This window comes from Cynocephalus volans, chromosome 5, assembly GCF_027409185.1.
Source record: "Cynocephalus volans isolate mCynVol1 chromosome 5, mCynVol1.pri, whole genome shotgun sequence".
NCBI classification, from domain to species: Eukaryota; Metazoa; Chordata; class Mammalia; order Dermoptera; family Cynocephalidae; genus Cynocephalus; species Cynocephalus volans.
This window is the reverse complement of record NC_084464.1, coordinates 156,409,253-156,426,537: the sequence shown is the minus strand read 5'-3', so window position 1 is coordinate 156,426,537 and position 17,285 is coordinate 156,409,253. Positions and strand designations below refer to the sequence as shown.

The following is a 17,285-nucleotide window of genomic DNA, read 5'->3' as shown; positions in this document are numbered from 1 at the left end:
GAAGGGGACTAGACTCCCCTCCCACAACCAGGCTCATGGTGCCAGTGCCTTGGGGCCTGCCCAGGGACCCGTGGTATGGAGCCGGGGACTGGACCCCCCTCCCACAACCAGGAACCCTGAGCCAGCACCTCAGGGCCCACTTGGGGACCCAGGGCATGGAGAAAGGACCGGACTCCCCTCCCATAACCAGGCTCACTGTGCCAGAGCCTCAGGACCCACTCGGGGATCTGGGGTATGGAGCTGGGGATCAGACATTTTCCACAACCAGGCACACCGCCAGCACCAAGGAGCATGCCAAAAACATCTTCTCCATGTGAGTGGCCCACCACAGCCACCACGATAACCATGGCTGCCGTGAAGGCGGCTAGATGCCATGACCACCACGCAGATGGTCCGCCAGGCAATGGACTGTCTTAACACAATTAGAGTCACCAGCAGAGATAAAGAAAGGAGGATGTCTCTCTCCACAGAGCCCATTTCAGAGTGATGGAAGAGGCATTTGCTCTATGATAGTATTGGGGCACCTGATCACACCTCTCAGCATTGGACAGATCTTTTGGGCAGCAAATGAACAGAGTAACCATTATTCTTTCAGAGTGTGAGAAGAAATCTAGGATGATTAGAGGGGGGCAGGGGGCGGGAAAGGGGGATGAGGAGGGATTGGACAAGGGGCATAAAGTGGTAAAATCTCTCAGAAAGTCAAATAAGTAAAATTTTAAAAATCAGAGAATCTAAGACATTCAACATCTGACTAAGAAGTCAGAAAAACACAGAAAATCAGAGGGTAGGGAATAATTATCAAAGAAACAAACAAACATAAAGTTCTGAAACTGAAAGACACTGCCTCCACCAAATGGGCCCACCACATTAAGTGAAAAGAAATGTTGACTAAGGCATATCATCATGAAATTTCAGAATACCTAGGAAAAAGAGCAGATGCAGAAACGTCCAGAAATTGTTTTGAAAAAGGTCACATGTAAAGAATTTAGAACAATAATAGTAGCCAATTTTATAAAGTCCTCACAATGTGTCAGGCACTGTTCTAAATGCTTTACATATGGTAACATTTAATCCTTACAACAAATCCTATATTTATAAACCCATTTCACAAATGAGAAAACTATACTACAGAGAAATTAAATAATATATTTAAAGTCATAACACTACTAAGTGATAGAGCTGGGATTTAAACTGAGTCTGGTTCCAGGGCCTGAATTAACTACTATGCTTCTCAATGACAACTCTGAAAGTTTGAAGACAATGGAAAAATACCTTCAAAATTCTGAAGGAACCTACCTAGAAATCTATACCCAGCCAAACTATCAATCAAGAATGAAGGCAGAATTGAGACATTTTTACAGATACAATGTCCTAAAATTCACAACTGATAAATTCTTTCTTAGGAAGATACTAGAGGTTATGTTCCAACAAAAAGGAGTTAAACCAAGAAAAACAAAGACTCAAGATCCAAAAGATAGGGGATCCAGCAGAAGCCAGGGGCAAAGAGAATTCCCAAGATGATGATAAAAGGAAGTTCAGGAAATCAGCTGGAGAGTAAATCCACTGAGTAACCAATCCAGAGAGCTGCAGGACAAGAGAGTCCCAGATGAAGGTCTCCAGAAAAAATAAAATAAAATAAAATAAAAAAACAGAACTGACTAACCATCTACTTTGTTTGAATGTACGTAATTATACTGAAGATGTAAGAAGATTTTACAATCGATAAAGAAACTAAAACCACTGGAAAAAATAAGAATTTTTATCAAGAGGGAAAAAAGGCTGAGTAATAAAGGAAATATAATCATAGTACCTCACTTGGCTCATTTGGGAACAATCATGACAGTTAAACAATATAAACACTGAATGTGAGCTCATCAATTACTGTGATACAACAGTACTGGGATGACTCAGTAGTGGGGCAAAGCAGGGTTGAGTGACTAAGCAAGACAGAGAAGAGAGCTAAATCTACGTCAAGCAACATGGGAATGAAGTCAACAGACAAAATACTAAAACTGACTCATCAAAAAGATAATACTAATAAGAGCCGTTAGTGAGTAGCCAGAACAGGAAGCCAATGCTGTCAACTCTGTTATCCACAATGGTGGATAAATGCACTGAACTGAATAATAATTTTTATACATTTTATTTTCTCAACATTTCTATTTGAATATGACAGCCTTCTAATGTTCTTGGAATACAACCCAATCCAAAAGAATCATCTTATTTCAATCCACAAACATTTGTTACTCTTGTTTTTTATCATGAGTATTTATGTCTGGTCCCACCTGCCCATCCAGATTTGCCTTCCATTACTCTCCAACACATCATCAAACTCTTCTGTGCCCAAAATACATGCCAGTCATTTATTACTGTTTTTACGCTCACAATGGTGCCTATGCCCTTCATCTTTTTGAAGCAGCATCTTACAAAAGGAAAAACATACAAACACAAATTCGAATCCCAGGTCTGCTATCAACAAGCTCTGCAACCTTGGACAACTTCCATAACATCTCTGAACCTCAGATTCTTCAAATGTATAACAGGGATAATATAAAGCTGTAGAGAGTTGTTATGAGGACTAAACAAAATAATGGAGATATAGCATATAAAAATTATGGGCCTATAATATATGGCAATTGTCAACATTATTTCCATGCAAATGATATCCATCCTCCAATGCCCAGGTCATCTGGGCAGGAACAGTACCTTTTCCATCATTGTACAGTCAAAGCCCAGCAGTATCTAGCCTCGTATGTGTTCTCAAGTGTTTATAAAACCAAAATGAGCTTCAAGGTCCAGCTCATTCCCCGACTCCCCCAAGAAGCTCCAACCACCCTTGCCCACAGGCCTCATCCTCTGGCCTACTACAGTGCTCTGTAGTATATCAGCCCAGCCCAATATCCACCACCCATTCCTTCAGGCCTGGTCTAAAAAGAGAAGATAGACTCACCAGGAAAATGAAGTTAAGTATGTCTCTATCCAGAGAATTTAAAAATATATTTTTAAAATATCAAGTTGAGTTCATGCATATACTGCTCCATTCTCCCAGTCTCACTAAGGAGATCCTTTTATTCAGTTTTTCTCACTCAGGAAATCTTTAATAAGAAAGCTGGCAGAAAAAATGGAACACCTACCAAACTCTGGTAGGTACATTTTATTGGTTTAAATTATTTTCCAAGATACAAAATCAGTTAAGTTTCCAATATTTGTTTCATTCAATACAGTAAGTTTATCTGCAAAAATGTATAGGAAAGTCTGAGGGGTTGTGGTTTCGCAATTCATATCTTCAAACATCATATAGTTTTGAAATCTGCTGTGCATATCACCAAGGCCACAAACGTTCAACAACATAGCCCCTGTTAACCCCTGCAGGTGATACAAAGAGGGCTTCTCTCCACCCCCTGCGCCCTCTAGACTGGGGATGTACCTATCGAGTAGGGCAGGCCTCCTATAATGGAACACCTTAAGGCACTACCTGGAAAGGAACCAATATAGATATGGTCACCCAGCATGCTAAAATACGTTCACATAAATAAAGAGAGGCGGTTGCTTTACCAGAAGAGTCACATAAAACGAGTCATTATGCCAAGTCACTGATTATCTTTAACTTGGCTCATGAACGCATGATTATGTAACTTTTCAGACTTAACTACAACTGAACGCTGAATACATTAAGCATAGAATAGTCATATCCGAATGTTCACATAAGTCATATTACTAAGGCAGCACCCTGATTAAACCATTCAAATTAATCAAAATACAGAATGCCTGAATGGATAAAATCCTCTTTACAAACCACAAACATCTCACAGCATAGTTGAAAGGTGCAAAGAACATTACTGCCTATCCAACCAAAGCAATTTTGTTCCAGGGCAGACAAAATGTACAGGTCGTTACCTTTGTCAACCAGGTTCCAAGAGCACCTTCCTGCAGACACTGGAACCCCGTCTGACTAGGTGAGTACAGTCACTTGCTTAGGTTAGGGCCGGGGAACGGGGTGCCTATCATACCTCACAGAAGAGAGAAAATGCTTCCCTGATGCCAGAACGTGGCTTAATCTTCTTGCATCACTGGAAAATTACTATCTAAATTCTAACTATTTCTCAACACCCCCCCCCCCAAAGGTCATCCTCACTACAAAATCTCTGGTAAACCTCATCCTTAATTCCTTGAACAACCCAAAGCTTTATTTCTATACTTACTGAAATGCAAATGGAAGAAGAGAGATCCAGGTACACACATCACCTTCGTTGCTATACTGCAGATTCCGTGAGGCGTAATCTGGAATTTATCTTGCCCCACAGTGGCAAGAACATTCAACACCCGGCACACAACAGAGATTCAATAAATACCTGCCAAACGCACATGTATTTTCAAATCTAAACTGTGAATCAAAAGTCACAAAACACCGTCTCTGGCCTCATAAGTCAGAACAGTAACTGAATTTCCATGTACTGAGTGATACCATAAGAACCGGAAAGTAAAAATATAGTTAAGAAAATAGGGTGTAAGGTACTTTAACATTATCATTAGATACATGGCACCATGGCACTTTCACTATTTTCAAAGCCCTTTTTCAAAAACATTATCTCATAGATTATCACAACTCTGACAGAAAGGAATTATTACTTCAATTTAACTGTGAGTAAACTAATGACTTGAATGACTTAGAACCACACCGGCTAGTTAAGTGATAGAGCTAGAACTACTTGGAATCACGATATGGAAAAACAGGGACAAAAAGGGAAAAAGAACAGGCTGTCACTAAAGGAAATAAAACAGTCCCCCACTGAATCCATCATTATCTTATCATAGTTGCTCATCACAAATCTATTGAAAGTCACTTTCTATGAAGAATTTATAAGGAAGATAAAAGATGTGCAGTGCGTTTTTGCTGGCCTTAATCCAAAATGAGCCAGGTTTTCTCACTAAAATTAGTGTATAGATTGTTAAATACATTAAATCCTGTCTAAATGTCTTTAAACCAGAGCAGTTTTCAAACCTCTCCAAAGTTGAAAGTTGGCCATCATCGCACACACTGATTCACGCAGAGCCTGGCTCAGTAGTCCACAGCGGCTCTGGTCCTTCTCGAAAGGAGGGCGAACTAGAGAAAGGCAACAGGGGGCTTTAAGCCTCACCACAGAGCATAAAATAAAACTAAGATTCAATGGCAAGGGAGCTCATTCTTATATCTAGATATTCCGATTCCTTCTGGAATTGTGACACATGTCATTAAGTGTTTTTAAGAAAGAGAAAAGTTAACTAAAGCATCTCAGAAGAAAGTTATTTAGAATATTTTAACAACACTTAAACTAAATATCCATTGTTAAGCAGAGTTGTCCACTATGGTTTAGCAATGTGAAGTCACTGTGAAGGCTACCATTTCAGCACAAGGGTGAGGAAAGAAGCCATACTGAAATGGCTAAAGAGTTAAAGGAAAATTTTTTAAAATAAGTGACATTCTGAACAATGGGAAGTGAGAAAGTTCAGACAAAAAGGATAGATAAATCTTCCAATAAGTTTTACCAAACCATGCAAGCAGATAACTGCAGTGAAGCATTATCAGTGCAACCACAAAAGTCTGTTTGGTGTACAGAAGGAGCAAAGGAGGTAGGGGTCAGAAAAAGCATCTCAGAGAAGGTATAACTAAACCCAAGAATCCAGATGAGACGATTGCTATAGTGGATGTATCCCTACAATGAAACTAATTCCACCAAACATGCATTACCACCTGTCTACTCTTAAGTCAAGAAAATCCCATTAGACAATGCAGTGGATTGAATTGTGTCCCAATATCATTCCCCCATAACTGCTGAGTGTGGGAAGTCCTATTACAGTATTTGAAAGGTGTAGCTTTGAAAAGGTGATTAGACTGTAGGACATGCTGCAATGAGTGGAGTAATAATGGTGGTCAGGGGTGTGGTTCTGAGGGCTGTAGAAGTAGAGCATGTGAGAAGAGCCTCACTCTTTCTGCTCTGCCATTTTCTGCCATGTGAGACCTCTGCATTGCTGTAAAGCCATCACCAAAGAAGATCTTCACCAGATGTGTTTCCTTGACTTTGGACTTCTCAGACTCTGAAACCATATTCAATAAATTTTGTTTTCTTTATAAATCACCCAGTTTCAGGTATTTGTTATAAGCAACAGGAACAGACAAATACAGACACAATCAGTACTAACCTAGACTAATCCATATGACATCAATAAGGAAATTGTTTTCTGGGCATAATGAAAAGTTGGTTCACAAATACAAAATTACAATGGTACTCCAAGTTCATGGAAAGATTTGTATTATCTTTAAATTCTTTTATATGTAATTTTATTAATATGATTTTTTACATTTTAGGATGTTCTTGCAGAGCAGTTGGGAGGGAGCGGGAGAGGGGAAAGGGAAAGGAAATGGGATGGAAGAAGGAGTAAGGAGGAGGGGCAGGATTGAGGCCTGTAGGTGTCGGGGACATGGCCAAGGCCCCCCACCACCCTGGCTCAGGAGGCCTTGGGCACTTCCTGCAGCAGCTTGGTGAATGCCACTGGGCTGGCTGCGGGTGTTGGGGGGCATGGCCAAGGTCGGAGGCCCCCACCCTCAGAATTGGCTGCAGGTGTCAGGGGGCATTGCTGAGGCCCCTGGCCCTCCACACTTTCTGGCTTGGTAGCCCAGGGTACTTCCAGTCCTTCTTGGTGTTATAGGTATACTTTGGTGAAATGAGACCTTTACTAGTTAATATCAAACTTTGTCTCTGGTTGCAGGTACTTTGCTTTTTCTTTCATTTCTGTGTTGGATTATTTTCTGTTCCCACCATTTAAACTCTGTGCTGGAACTAATTTGTTGTCCTTTGTTTACTTCTAAACTGGGGGGATTTCCTATGGGGACCAGTACTTGAGCTCTGTGGTTGAGCTAAATTGCTGCTTTGCTGCTGCTTCCTTAGGAAAATCTTTTTGTGCAGCTCATGTTATAACGGTTGACTTTATAGGTACTTCTGGCTCTCCAGAGACCTGGTGCACCTGGGTTGTGCAGAAACTCTGATCTGGGCCTGAGTCTTTTCATCAAACCGCACCCCATGCAATTCTATATTCCTGACCAGTCTCCTCTGAGTGGTCCTTCTCTGATTGGGGGGCAGATCAGCTGTCCTTGCTGTGCCCCAGTGTTCCCCCAGTGGGCCTGTCTCCCCAACCACCCATGCTGCAAACACTTCCCATGGGATGGGCCGTGCACCGTTCCCTTGCAATGACTCACTGGCCTCTGAGTGGCTCCTTTTTTCACTTGTCTGTGGCTTCTCACTTGTATACGGGTCCACAGGAACCCTACTAGTGGTCTTGCTGGCCTTCTCCCCTGCCGCCTCCAAACAACTTCATCCAAAGGGCACAGCTGCAGCTTTTGTCAGCTCCTGCTCTGTGCGCTCAGCAGCTCCAGCCTGGACATGGCCAGGGCTCAAGGGCTCAAATGGTCAGAGAGGTTTTCTCTTTCTCTCATCATGCATCCTCCCACCTTCATGCACTCTGTAGGTCTCTTCTCCTCTTCCCCTGAGCTCTAGCGGCCCCAGCTTGGCTGTTGTTGCTTTATTACAGTTGTAAATTGGTTGATTTCAGGGAGAGAATGACACTGGGGACTGTCTATTCCACCCTCTTGACTGGAAGCCTCTAGTTCTATTTTTTCACAAACTATTTGAAGTACCTTCATACAGCTAGATAGGAGGAATAAGTTCTAGTATTCTATAGTACTATAGGGTGACTATAATTAACAATTTATTATATATTTTTTAATAGCAAGAAGAAAGGATTCTGATGTTCCCAGCACACACAAAAAAGATAAATGTTTGAGGTGATGGATATGCTAATTACACTGATTTGATCATTAAGTATTGCATAAACATATTGAAATATCATACAGTGCCCCATAAATATGTACAATTATGTGCCAATTAAAAATAATAAAAGCAAAAATGATTGTTTTCTAGAAGAAAAACATTCCCAACTATTTTCTGAAATATTCTTCATTCTGGAACATAATAATTTTGCATGACATACATGCCCATACTGGAGACTCTTTTAAAAGAAAAACTCCTCTTTACTGAAGGAGTGAATCTTTGCACTGCTTCACAGTAACAGGACAAATAATTCTAAGAAAGCATCACTTCTCAACCAGTCATGAACATCTCCCCTTGGCTTCAGCAGGTAAATACACATCTATTCCTCTTCTGTACACACTGCTACCAAAGGCTTCAGGAGAGATATCAGCAAAAGAATATTTTTTTTCTGGTCATGAATGCCAAGTAAAGTTGATTTGGGAAAAGCTGGTGTGGTCAATCACCTGTTTTTTTGTGCTAGTGGTTCTTTTTTGCTTTGTTTTATGGTAGGTGCTTTTATGGGGGCATATTTTGACAATCTGACTAGAACCATCAGCATATTTACCAAATTTTAAGCTATTTACTAAAGGTTAAGAAATTCTCTTCCTGTATGTTTTCACTCCAGAGAATATAGCTGATGTTTATTTTATTGCAAATTTCTAACAAAATACACAATGTAAGAATGACAAACTAGTCTAGAAGGCCAGATACAAATATTTATAAAAGGACTTAATTTCAGATTTGATTTATCTGAGTATATCTATAAATTAAAAAATGTTAGTAACATTTATTAAATACTACATACTACAAAATGGATTTTACGTACTAACTGTGGGTGAAACAATCTTCCATTCAGCTTTCTTTCCTTTTTAATTCAGTTGTTAAATCAGTAGATTACTGGATTTGGCATCTGCAATTTGGTTATATTCTATGGCCAGAAATATGTAATCAAAATTTGACAGTTCCTTCACTAGAGTTCTTGCAAGACATGTCAGGTGGGGACAAGGGCTTTTTTTTGCTCATTGTGGTAGCAGGGGAGTGAGGATAAGGTAACTAAACAATGGATGGAGGTGAATTAAATGTCATTTTTCTGGGAAGTGAAAAAAAGATAAAACCCAAAGTTTCTTTTCATGATTCCCTTAAATGAAGGTTCACAATCCATGATCCCAAATCTTTGCAAATAGATAAGTTTTGGAACCTCAGAACTTCTTAAATTTTAGAAAAGTAATAAAAGGCAGATACCATCAGTTATCTAACAACCCCAGCTGGTCTGGTCAGCTCCGATGATAAAATGTAAATACTTCTGCAGCTGAAGTGATGAGATGATAATAAACAGCTTCACACATCAGTTCAGGTCTTGCCATTACATTAGTTATACAAAGACTTTCCATTTTCAGAGCACTTAGATTTTATAATTGAGGATAAGGGATTGTGGACATGCATTTAACCCAAGTTTTAAGAAAATAAAGATAAGCTGAAGGAGAATGATAGAACCCTATATTCAAGTCCCAGCTCTCTTCCATACGAACTGCATGAATTTAGGCAAGTTGTTTAACATCTACAAGCCTGAGTTTTCTTACCTGTAAAACGGAAATAATGACATCTACTCACAAGTCCACTGTGAACCACATGAGGTAATTAGATTGGAAGGGGCCTGGTACCAAGTTGGACACTGCACAGTAGGATGACCAACCAGTTTTCCTGGGACTTTCCTGGTGTTAGCAATGACAGTCCCACGTCCTGGGAAACCAGGACAGTTGGTCCCTCTAGCTGGAAGGTACTCAATAAATGGGACATATCCTAATATGAAGAACAGAAATTAACTAAAAGTAAAAATGCAAAGTGGAAAAATCACAGTGATATGGGTTGAATTGTGTCCTCCAGGTCTTAAGTCACTGAAGCTTAATCCCCATTGTAACTGTTGAGGGTGGGAAATCCTATTATGGTAATTGAAAGGTGGGGCCTTGAAGAGGTGATTAGATTGTTGGACCACACCATAATGAATGGATTAATAATGGTAGTCATATATGTGGTTCTGAGGGCTTTAAAAGGAGAGCACGTGAAAGTCTTTTTCTCTCTGCTCCACCGTTCTGCCATGTGAGACCCCTGCATTACTTCCAAGGAAGACTCTTACCAGATGTGTTCCCTGGACTTTGGACTTCCCAACCTCCAAAACTGTAAGCAATAAATTTTGTTTTCTTATAAACTGCCAAGTTCCAGGTATTTTGTTACAAGCAACAGAAACAGACTAATATACATACAAAATAGTTTCAATAGTGAAATAGACTGCTGTCTGTGAATTATAATCCCCTCTTTTGTGGTAGGTGGAATTCTAAAATCACACTCCCTGGTGTGCACACCCTGTATGTGCACACACCCCTGGTGTGCACACTCCCCTGGAGTGGTGGTGGTCATGGCCTACTCAGGGGAGCCCTTTTTAGAGATGAAAAGTCAGAAGCTATAGCAGATGCTCTCCTGCTGGCCTGGAAGAAGCCAACTGCACATTGCTGAGAGGGCCACACATCAGGGACTATGAGTGGCCTCTAGGGCCCAAGGGCCTCAGTCCTACAACTACAAGGAACTGATTTCTGCCACAACCTGAATGAGCTTCGAAGAGGGCCTTGGGCCTCAGAAGAACTCACAGTACCAGCTGGCCCCATGTTTCCCAGCCCATAAGACCGTGGATCAGAGGTCCAGCTACACCATGCCAGGACCAGATCTACAGGACTGTGAGACCAGAAATGGTGTTATTTTAAACCATCAATTTTGTGGTAATTTGTTACACACCAATAGAAAAATACACCTTCTAAGAGAGTATCCACTTCAAAATTGTGTGTGTGTGTGTGTGTGTGTGTGTGTGTGTGTGTGTGTGTGTGTATGAACACATGTGTGTCTATGTGGATATATACACAATAGTCATGGATTCTTCACAAGAAAACGCCCAAATAAGCTAAAGAACAATGAAACATGAATACTGTCAAGGTGCTAATGAGTACATCTTTTCAAGAAATTATCAACTGCTCTTCTTTTAAACACAGTGCCTAACACTTAAGCATTGCTCAATAAATGTTGGTTGAATGAATTTCATAGACAATACCACTGTTTACATTTTAGAAGCCCAGAGAAATTTATATGTACAAATACACACCATAATAACCTCAATATAATACACCCTACAAATGTGAAAAACTATGGCTCTTGTCCAATTAATGGCTTCTTTCACCTCCAAGTACAAGACATACAAGCCAGGTGTTAGACCATCACCAGAGAAATGCAAATATTAACTGTGCAAAATAAAGGTGGCACCATTTTCATTTTCACAGTGTTGGTCTTACATTGGGGGTAACTCTTTGCCATGGAGACTTGGAGCATGAGAGACTGGTTAGGAGCATCTAATCCAATCCCCCAGCCTGGTCAGATAGCACCCTGACCTCCCTGCCACTGGGCATCCTTCCACTGCCTGGGTCCCTTCAGAGGCAGCAGAGAATCTCATGTAAAGAGAGGAGAGTGGGGGCACTGAGAACAACTGATCCACTCGGGGAGGGATAGACCACTGTAAACCATGGTCCCCTTAGCCACTGGAGTACAGAAGACAGAACTCACTGCATGCAAAGTCTCATTTAGCTGCGGGTCTAAGATATGGAAGCAAAAAAAGATTCAAGTCCATGGGAAGGCTCAGAAAGATCACTGGAAGTGACCAGAACAAAAACCGAAACAAAGCCACAGCTCACCTCACTATTGTGGCCCCGCAGGTTGAAGTTTATCCTCTGAGGAGTACTCCTGTCCCTGCGGCAGTGGCTGGAGGTGAAGGTTACCCCAACCACACCGCGGCCATTGCCCGTGGCCAGCCAGCCTTCCTCGTAGTAGCGCCTCCTACACACAGGCTTCTCCTTCTCACTCTTGGGGACACGCCCCTTCCAGGACAGGCAGAGGATGTTGGAGTCACTGCAAAGCACAGGCCCATGTTCTACCGCTGCATACATACTTTTTTTCAGTAAACTGTTTTGCTTAAAAAGTAATACTTAATGTTGAAAATTTTAAACCAATTTCATTCATTGGTTTATTTATTTTTGTGGTTGTCTTGGATTACTTTTATCCCCCTTTAATTAAGACTGACCTGGATCTAATTAGGTCAGTATTTTATAAAGATCCACCAAATGCATAGTGAAAAAAATTTCTCTATAAAAGATGATGGCAATCTGCTAAGAAAAGGTAATGCTTAAAAAAACATGGGGTCCATTTTTATTTTCAAGTCCTTAGAGGAAGAACGTGCTGATCCTTTGGAGAAAGAGCATCGTTAACAAGTGGTGATCAAGAAACAAGAGTTTTCTTCTTTTTACTCGTTTATTCTCTTTCAGCCTGAGATTCCAGTTTTGTGTAATATGATTTCCAGAGACAAAGGGTTGCAAATACATAGATTTCAAGTAACTTAAGGCTTTAAGATCCCTCTAGCTGGAATTTTCTCTTCAAAAGTTTGGATGCAGAGACAGAACACACAGGATCATCTTCCTTCTGAAGCCACCCTCTGGCACGTTTTCTGAAATAGACAAATTTCTGCTGCTAAAGCTGAAAAAGATTGCATAAAGGGAAAAAAAGGCACACAAACTGTGCAAAACAGATCAGAGTTTGTGCAGAAAGCAGTCCAAATTTTAGGAAGAAAAAAGGACTCTTCCCGTTGTTCAGAACCAGAAATTTCCCACCTCAAAGCTTGGCCCTGTGTCCCCAGGGAGCATGAGGCTCCACTGGACTACTCCTCCACTGGCCAGGTTACCCCTCAGTGCCATAGAGGCTGGAAAGAAAGCCCTTTCACTGGGTAGAGGCAGAATGTTCTACAGTTCTTAACATGGTTCAAGTGTTTGCCTTGGGTGAGTTCTAAATCCTCTTGTTGACAAAAACGAGCCACACTGAAGGATTCTGTCTCTTCTGCCCGACTTTTCTCACTCCCCTAGTTACTTCTCCCCTTTTCTGTTCCTAAAGATCACATACTTTTCCATCGTGATGAAAAAAATTAATCTCAGAATTAAGTCCATCAAGTAATCTTCCTCTCATATGCAAGTCTTCTAGGACTCAACAGGGAACACAAAAACTCAGGCCAGAGTCAGATTCTTCCCAAACTGTTTCCCTGGACAGTTATAATGTTTTGCTGATGGGTGCTTTCCTGTTCACATCCAAAGACCATTTCCAAATGTCACACTTTTAGTCCAAGGAAAAGGAAGCTTTGATTGGATTTTCCTTGATATTTTCTAATTATCGATTTTAATTGCTATTTAAGATATTATCCTATAGATGCAGGAAAGGAAAAGGGAAATAATAAATTAAAATTTCTCAAATATAGTTAACTAAAAAAGGCAAACTAATCAGTTCAGTTTTTAAACATGTCTCATCATACCTGAACTTGCTTTCCTCCAGCCATAACCACAATAAGTTACTTCTCAGTCGCAAACTTCAAAGTCTGTTCAAATCACCAAACCCCTTGAAAAATAAAGTGCAAAATGCACTGGGTGATCCCACCTGCAGTGTTTGAAATCACACTTTTCCTTCAGTCACCTTCTCACTTAGCTCCTTCTTTCAACTGCAGAGGTATTTTTGAGGCTTAACCTGTGCAAATTTTTTTTCTTCTTTTTGCAAACTTTCTTTACCCGTGAAGACCGTATGGAAAACTGGCCATTAGTGATGGATTTTTCTCCCCAGGCTTCTGAACCCCGTGGTGTCAAGTTGCTCCATATGATGCTGAAATTAATTTTCATCAGTTGTAAAACTCTCAAGTATGCACAAGAATGAGCCTGTCTTCTCATGTAAGTGTGTATGTATAGAAAGAATGTTTTAAATATACATGGACACACACTCTTCAACTGGCATGCGAAGTATCTGTTTCCCAGTCATTTCAGGAACCATCAGATTAATCATGGCTTGAAGGCCCTGGAGTCTTACAAATCTGTAAAAGAAAAAGGATATAAATAAAAGAACTTTAAAATACTGAAGAATAAAGGTTCTAATAAAGTAATTGCTGGAATTGAAAGTGGAGACCCATCTTTACACTCACATCTATCAAATGGAGCTACTGACTATATCAATTGGTAGAATTCAAGGAGTAAAAGGATACACCTCACCAACTCTGAGACAACATACAACACAAGGGACTTGACTGCTGGGTTCCACTGTACTAAATTTGTTAGTGGCTGGGTATATCTGAATGAAATCATTACCTCCACTCTTCTGCACCTTGCTATCTTTTCTAAAACTCCGGGCCCCGAATGTGTGACTTTACCCTTCCAGAGGCCAAGATCATTGTTTAAGCAGGTGTCCTCTAAAAGGACACTGAAGAGGCTCTAGTAAGTTATTGGAATTGATTTTTTTCACTATCAGTAAAAGATATTCTCTGAAGACATAAAGCAGCAAGGGCCTTTAAAACCCCTCTTTCTGACAGCTGGCAGGTCACACAGCTGTTTTCTCAGCTTTTAAGTTGTCTACTGGCAATCAAGTCTGAGAGAAATCTATTGCTAGTAAATCCATCCTATCTTCCTTCCTGCTGCCTAAAGTCCAAACCCCATCACATCCTCTACAAATGCAGGAAGACTCTGTCCCTAACTTCCCCATCCCACCCCACCTTCAGAGGGCACTCAAGAGTAGCCTTTCTGAAAAGGCCACTGAAATTCAGCAGTGATTCTCTCAGTCCCTCGGAGGGCTAGATGAAACAGAGAGGCCAGACCCAACCCAGAGTACCTGGACACTGAAGGGGAGGCAGTTCTAAGTAGTTCCCAAGAGATGCTAGTGCTGGTGGTCTGGGGATCACACTTTGAAAACCACTGGCCTATGGGATCAAGTCCCAGCAAGACTCTATTATGAAAATGACTTTCATAATAATACTAAGACATTATTTGCCTTCTTCCCTGTGTTGACATTTATACCAATGTTGCAAAACCAACAGTGGGTCAGACTGCCAGCTCTTTAACACAAATCAAGGTAGTTACCAACTGTATCAGTAGTCATGAATTAAAAAAAAAAAAGCCAACTTCACTTAAGAATGTTCTTGATGCAGCAGGAAAAATCAATAATTTTATTAAATGTTGACTCTTGCATACATGGCTTTTTAATATTCTGTGTTCCAAAATAGTAAGTACACATAAAGCACTCCTGCTGACTACTGAAGTACCATGGTAATCCCAAGAAAAAGCACTTGTACTATGGTTTAAGTTGCAAACTGAACTACTTGCTTTTTTCATGGAATACCATGTTTATTGCAAAGAGTGAATGACAAATTATAGTTATTCTGGTTTGGTATTTGGCAGACATTTTCTTGAACATGAACAAAGTGAGCCTGTATTTTAAGGAAAACAACTTACACTATTTGTTGCCAATGATAAAAGCTGAGCTATCAAGCTAAAATTAGAATTTTGGGAAAACTACCATCTGTCACTACGAGCTTGATAGCTCCCCAAAACTTAAAAGACACTCTTCGTGCAATTAGGGATGATATTAATAAATGTGAATTTTTAAATTTTGTGTTTCATATTTCAATGTGTGTCAGTATTTGGAAGATTGGCATACTTGGTGAGCCAATATTTTCCAAATAACCAGTGATGATGATACAAATTGTACTTGAGTAAAAAAATCCATCTGAGGTACAAGAAAGACAAATAGATTAACCAAGTATAAAAAATTCACAGACATATTTCAAATTCTATACTGCAACTAACCTTAAAGGAACTACCTCTTGTTGAGTTTTGGTGTAGTATCAAAGAAAAATATCCATGATATTTTTCCTTTTTTTTCCTTTTCCAATTATATACATGTGTGAGGTTGGATTTTCTTCATATACATCAACAAAAACAACATATTGACAGAGATTATATGAAGAAGCAAATATGAGAATTTAGCCATCTTCTGGTAAGCCAGACATTAGAAATAATTACCAAAAAGTTAAATATACTCTTCTTAGCAAATTTTTAGTTTAAAAAAAAATGACACTATTTTATTATGACTCAAATGGATAATGAACACAAAAATCTAACAATGAAAAAGCACAGTGATTAGCATCCTAATTACTAAAAGACTGGTGCAATTTTAGTGCTACCATTAATAGAAATGATTGATGTTGGACACTTCCCTCCCCTTCTTTCTGCCTTATTTTCTCATGAAGATAAAAAAAAATGTGGAGGATAACTGATTAAGTAGTTTCTGAGGTATGGTAAGAATATTGTCAAATCAACACTAGTAAGGGGCTTTGGTATAAAAAGATAAGCAACTATCCAATTGAAAGCAGAAACTTGAAGAGATATTTGTACACCAACATTCATTGCAGCATGATTCACAATAGCCAAAAGGTGGAAACAACCCAAATGTCCACTAATGAATGAATGGATAAAGAAAATGTGGTATACATATACAATGGAATATTTTTCAGCCTTAAAAAGTAATGAAATTCTGTTACATGCTACAATATGGATGAACCATGAAGACATTATACTAAGTGAAATAAGCCAGGCACAAAACAACAAAAACTGTATGATTTCACTTATATGAGATAGACACCTCAAGTAGCCAAATTCAGAGACAGTAAATAGAAGAGTAGGTGCCAGGAGGGGAGGATGGAGAGTTAGTGTTTAATAGGTTTCAGATGTGCAAGATGAAAAGCATTCTGGAGGCAGATGGCTGCAAAACAATATGAATGTACTTTAATGCCACTAAACTGTACACTTAAAAAGGGTAAAGTTAATGTATATTTCACCTCAATTTTTAAAAACCAGATACATTTTTTAAAAAGCAACTATTCACATAAAATCTTTCGATAAGAAATTGAAAGTAAATACTCTTCAACACAGGCCCATGAGTGATACTGGAGCATTTCATTGGGCATAAGCAATGCTGACCGCTGTATTCTGGCCCAAACCTGCTTCTGGTAATTATGGCTTATTTTCAGAACATTCCTATGTCACTGAAAAATTCATTCCTGCTTTTAGGAGATTACAATCTTAAACCAAACAATATATGTGACTGATTTAATTAATAACCTGATAGGGACCTAGAAGCCAGTAATTAAACTTATAAGAGGCTCCCCCAGTCTAATTTCCATACTATAAAATTCTAATGGCAAATCAGGAGTCCTAGAATTTGGGAAAGTACAACTTAGGGACAGAATGGTACACTGATGAAAAAAGAAAGTCCTACAGGTATTACAGACACTCCTGGATTTATTAACCAACAAATCTTTTTTTTTTTTTTTTTTTTTTTGTGACTGGCTGCACCGCGCTCAGCCAGTGAGCACCGGCCATCCCTATATAGGATCTGAACCCGCAGCGGGAGCGCTTCTGCGCTCCCGAGTGCGCCACGGGGTCAGCCCAATCAACCAACAAATCTTAATTGAACATCTTTTATACAAAAGGCCCCTGGTGCTGTGTCCTCTGCCTCTCTTGTCCCCAATTAGATATTCTATTTTCTAAC

At 39.8% G+C, this 17,285-nt stretch overlaps 1 protein-coding gene across 10 annotated transcripts in view; it reads right to left on the bottom strand.

The window, feature by feature from the left end:
* Nucleotides 1–17,285, bottom strand: part of TULP4 (TUB like protein 4) — a 246,577-nt gene that overhangs the window by 173,512 nt on the left and 55,780 nt on the right. For 9 of the 10 annotated variants that reach the window (XM_063097967.1, XM_063097972.1, XM_063097969.1 and 6 more), the window contains one exon: nt 11,576–13,779. In XM_063097967.1, the coding sequence (XP_062954037.1) occupies nt 11,576–11,827 (252 nt within the window). In that variant the 5' untranslated portion in view covers nt 11,828–13,779. The remainder of the gene's footprint in view (nt 1–11,575; nt 13,780–17,285) is intronic. The other variant, XM_063097965.1, reaches the window with a different exon arrangement.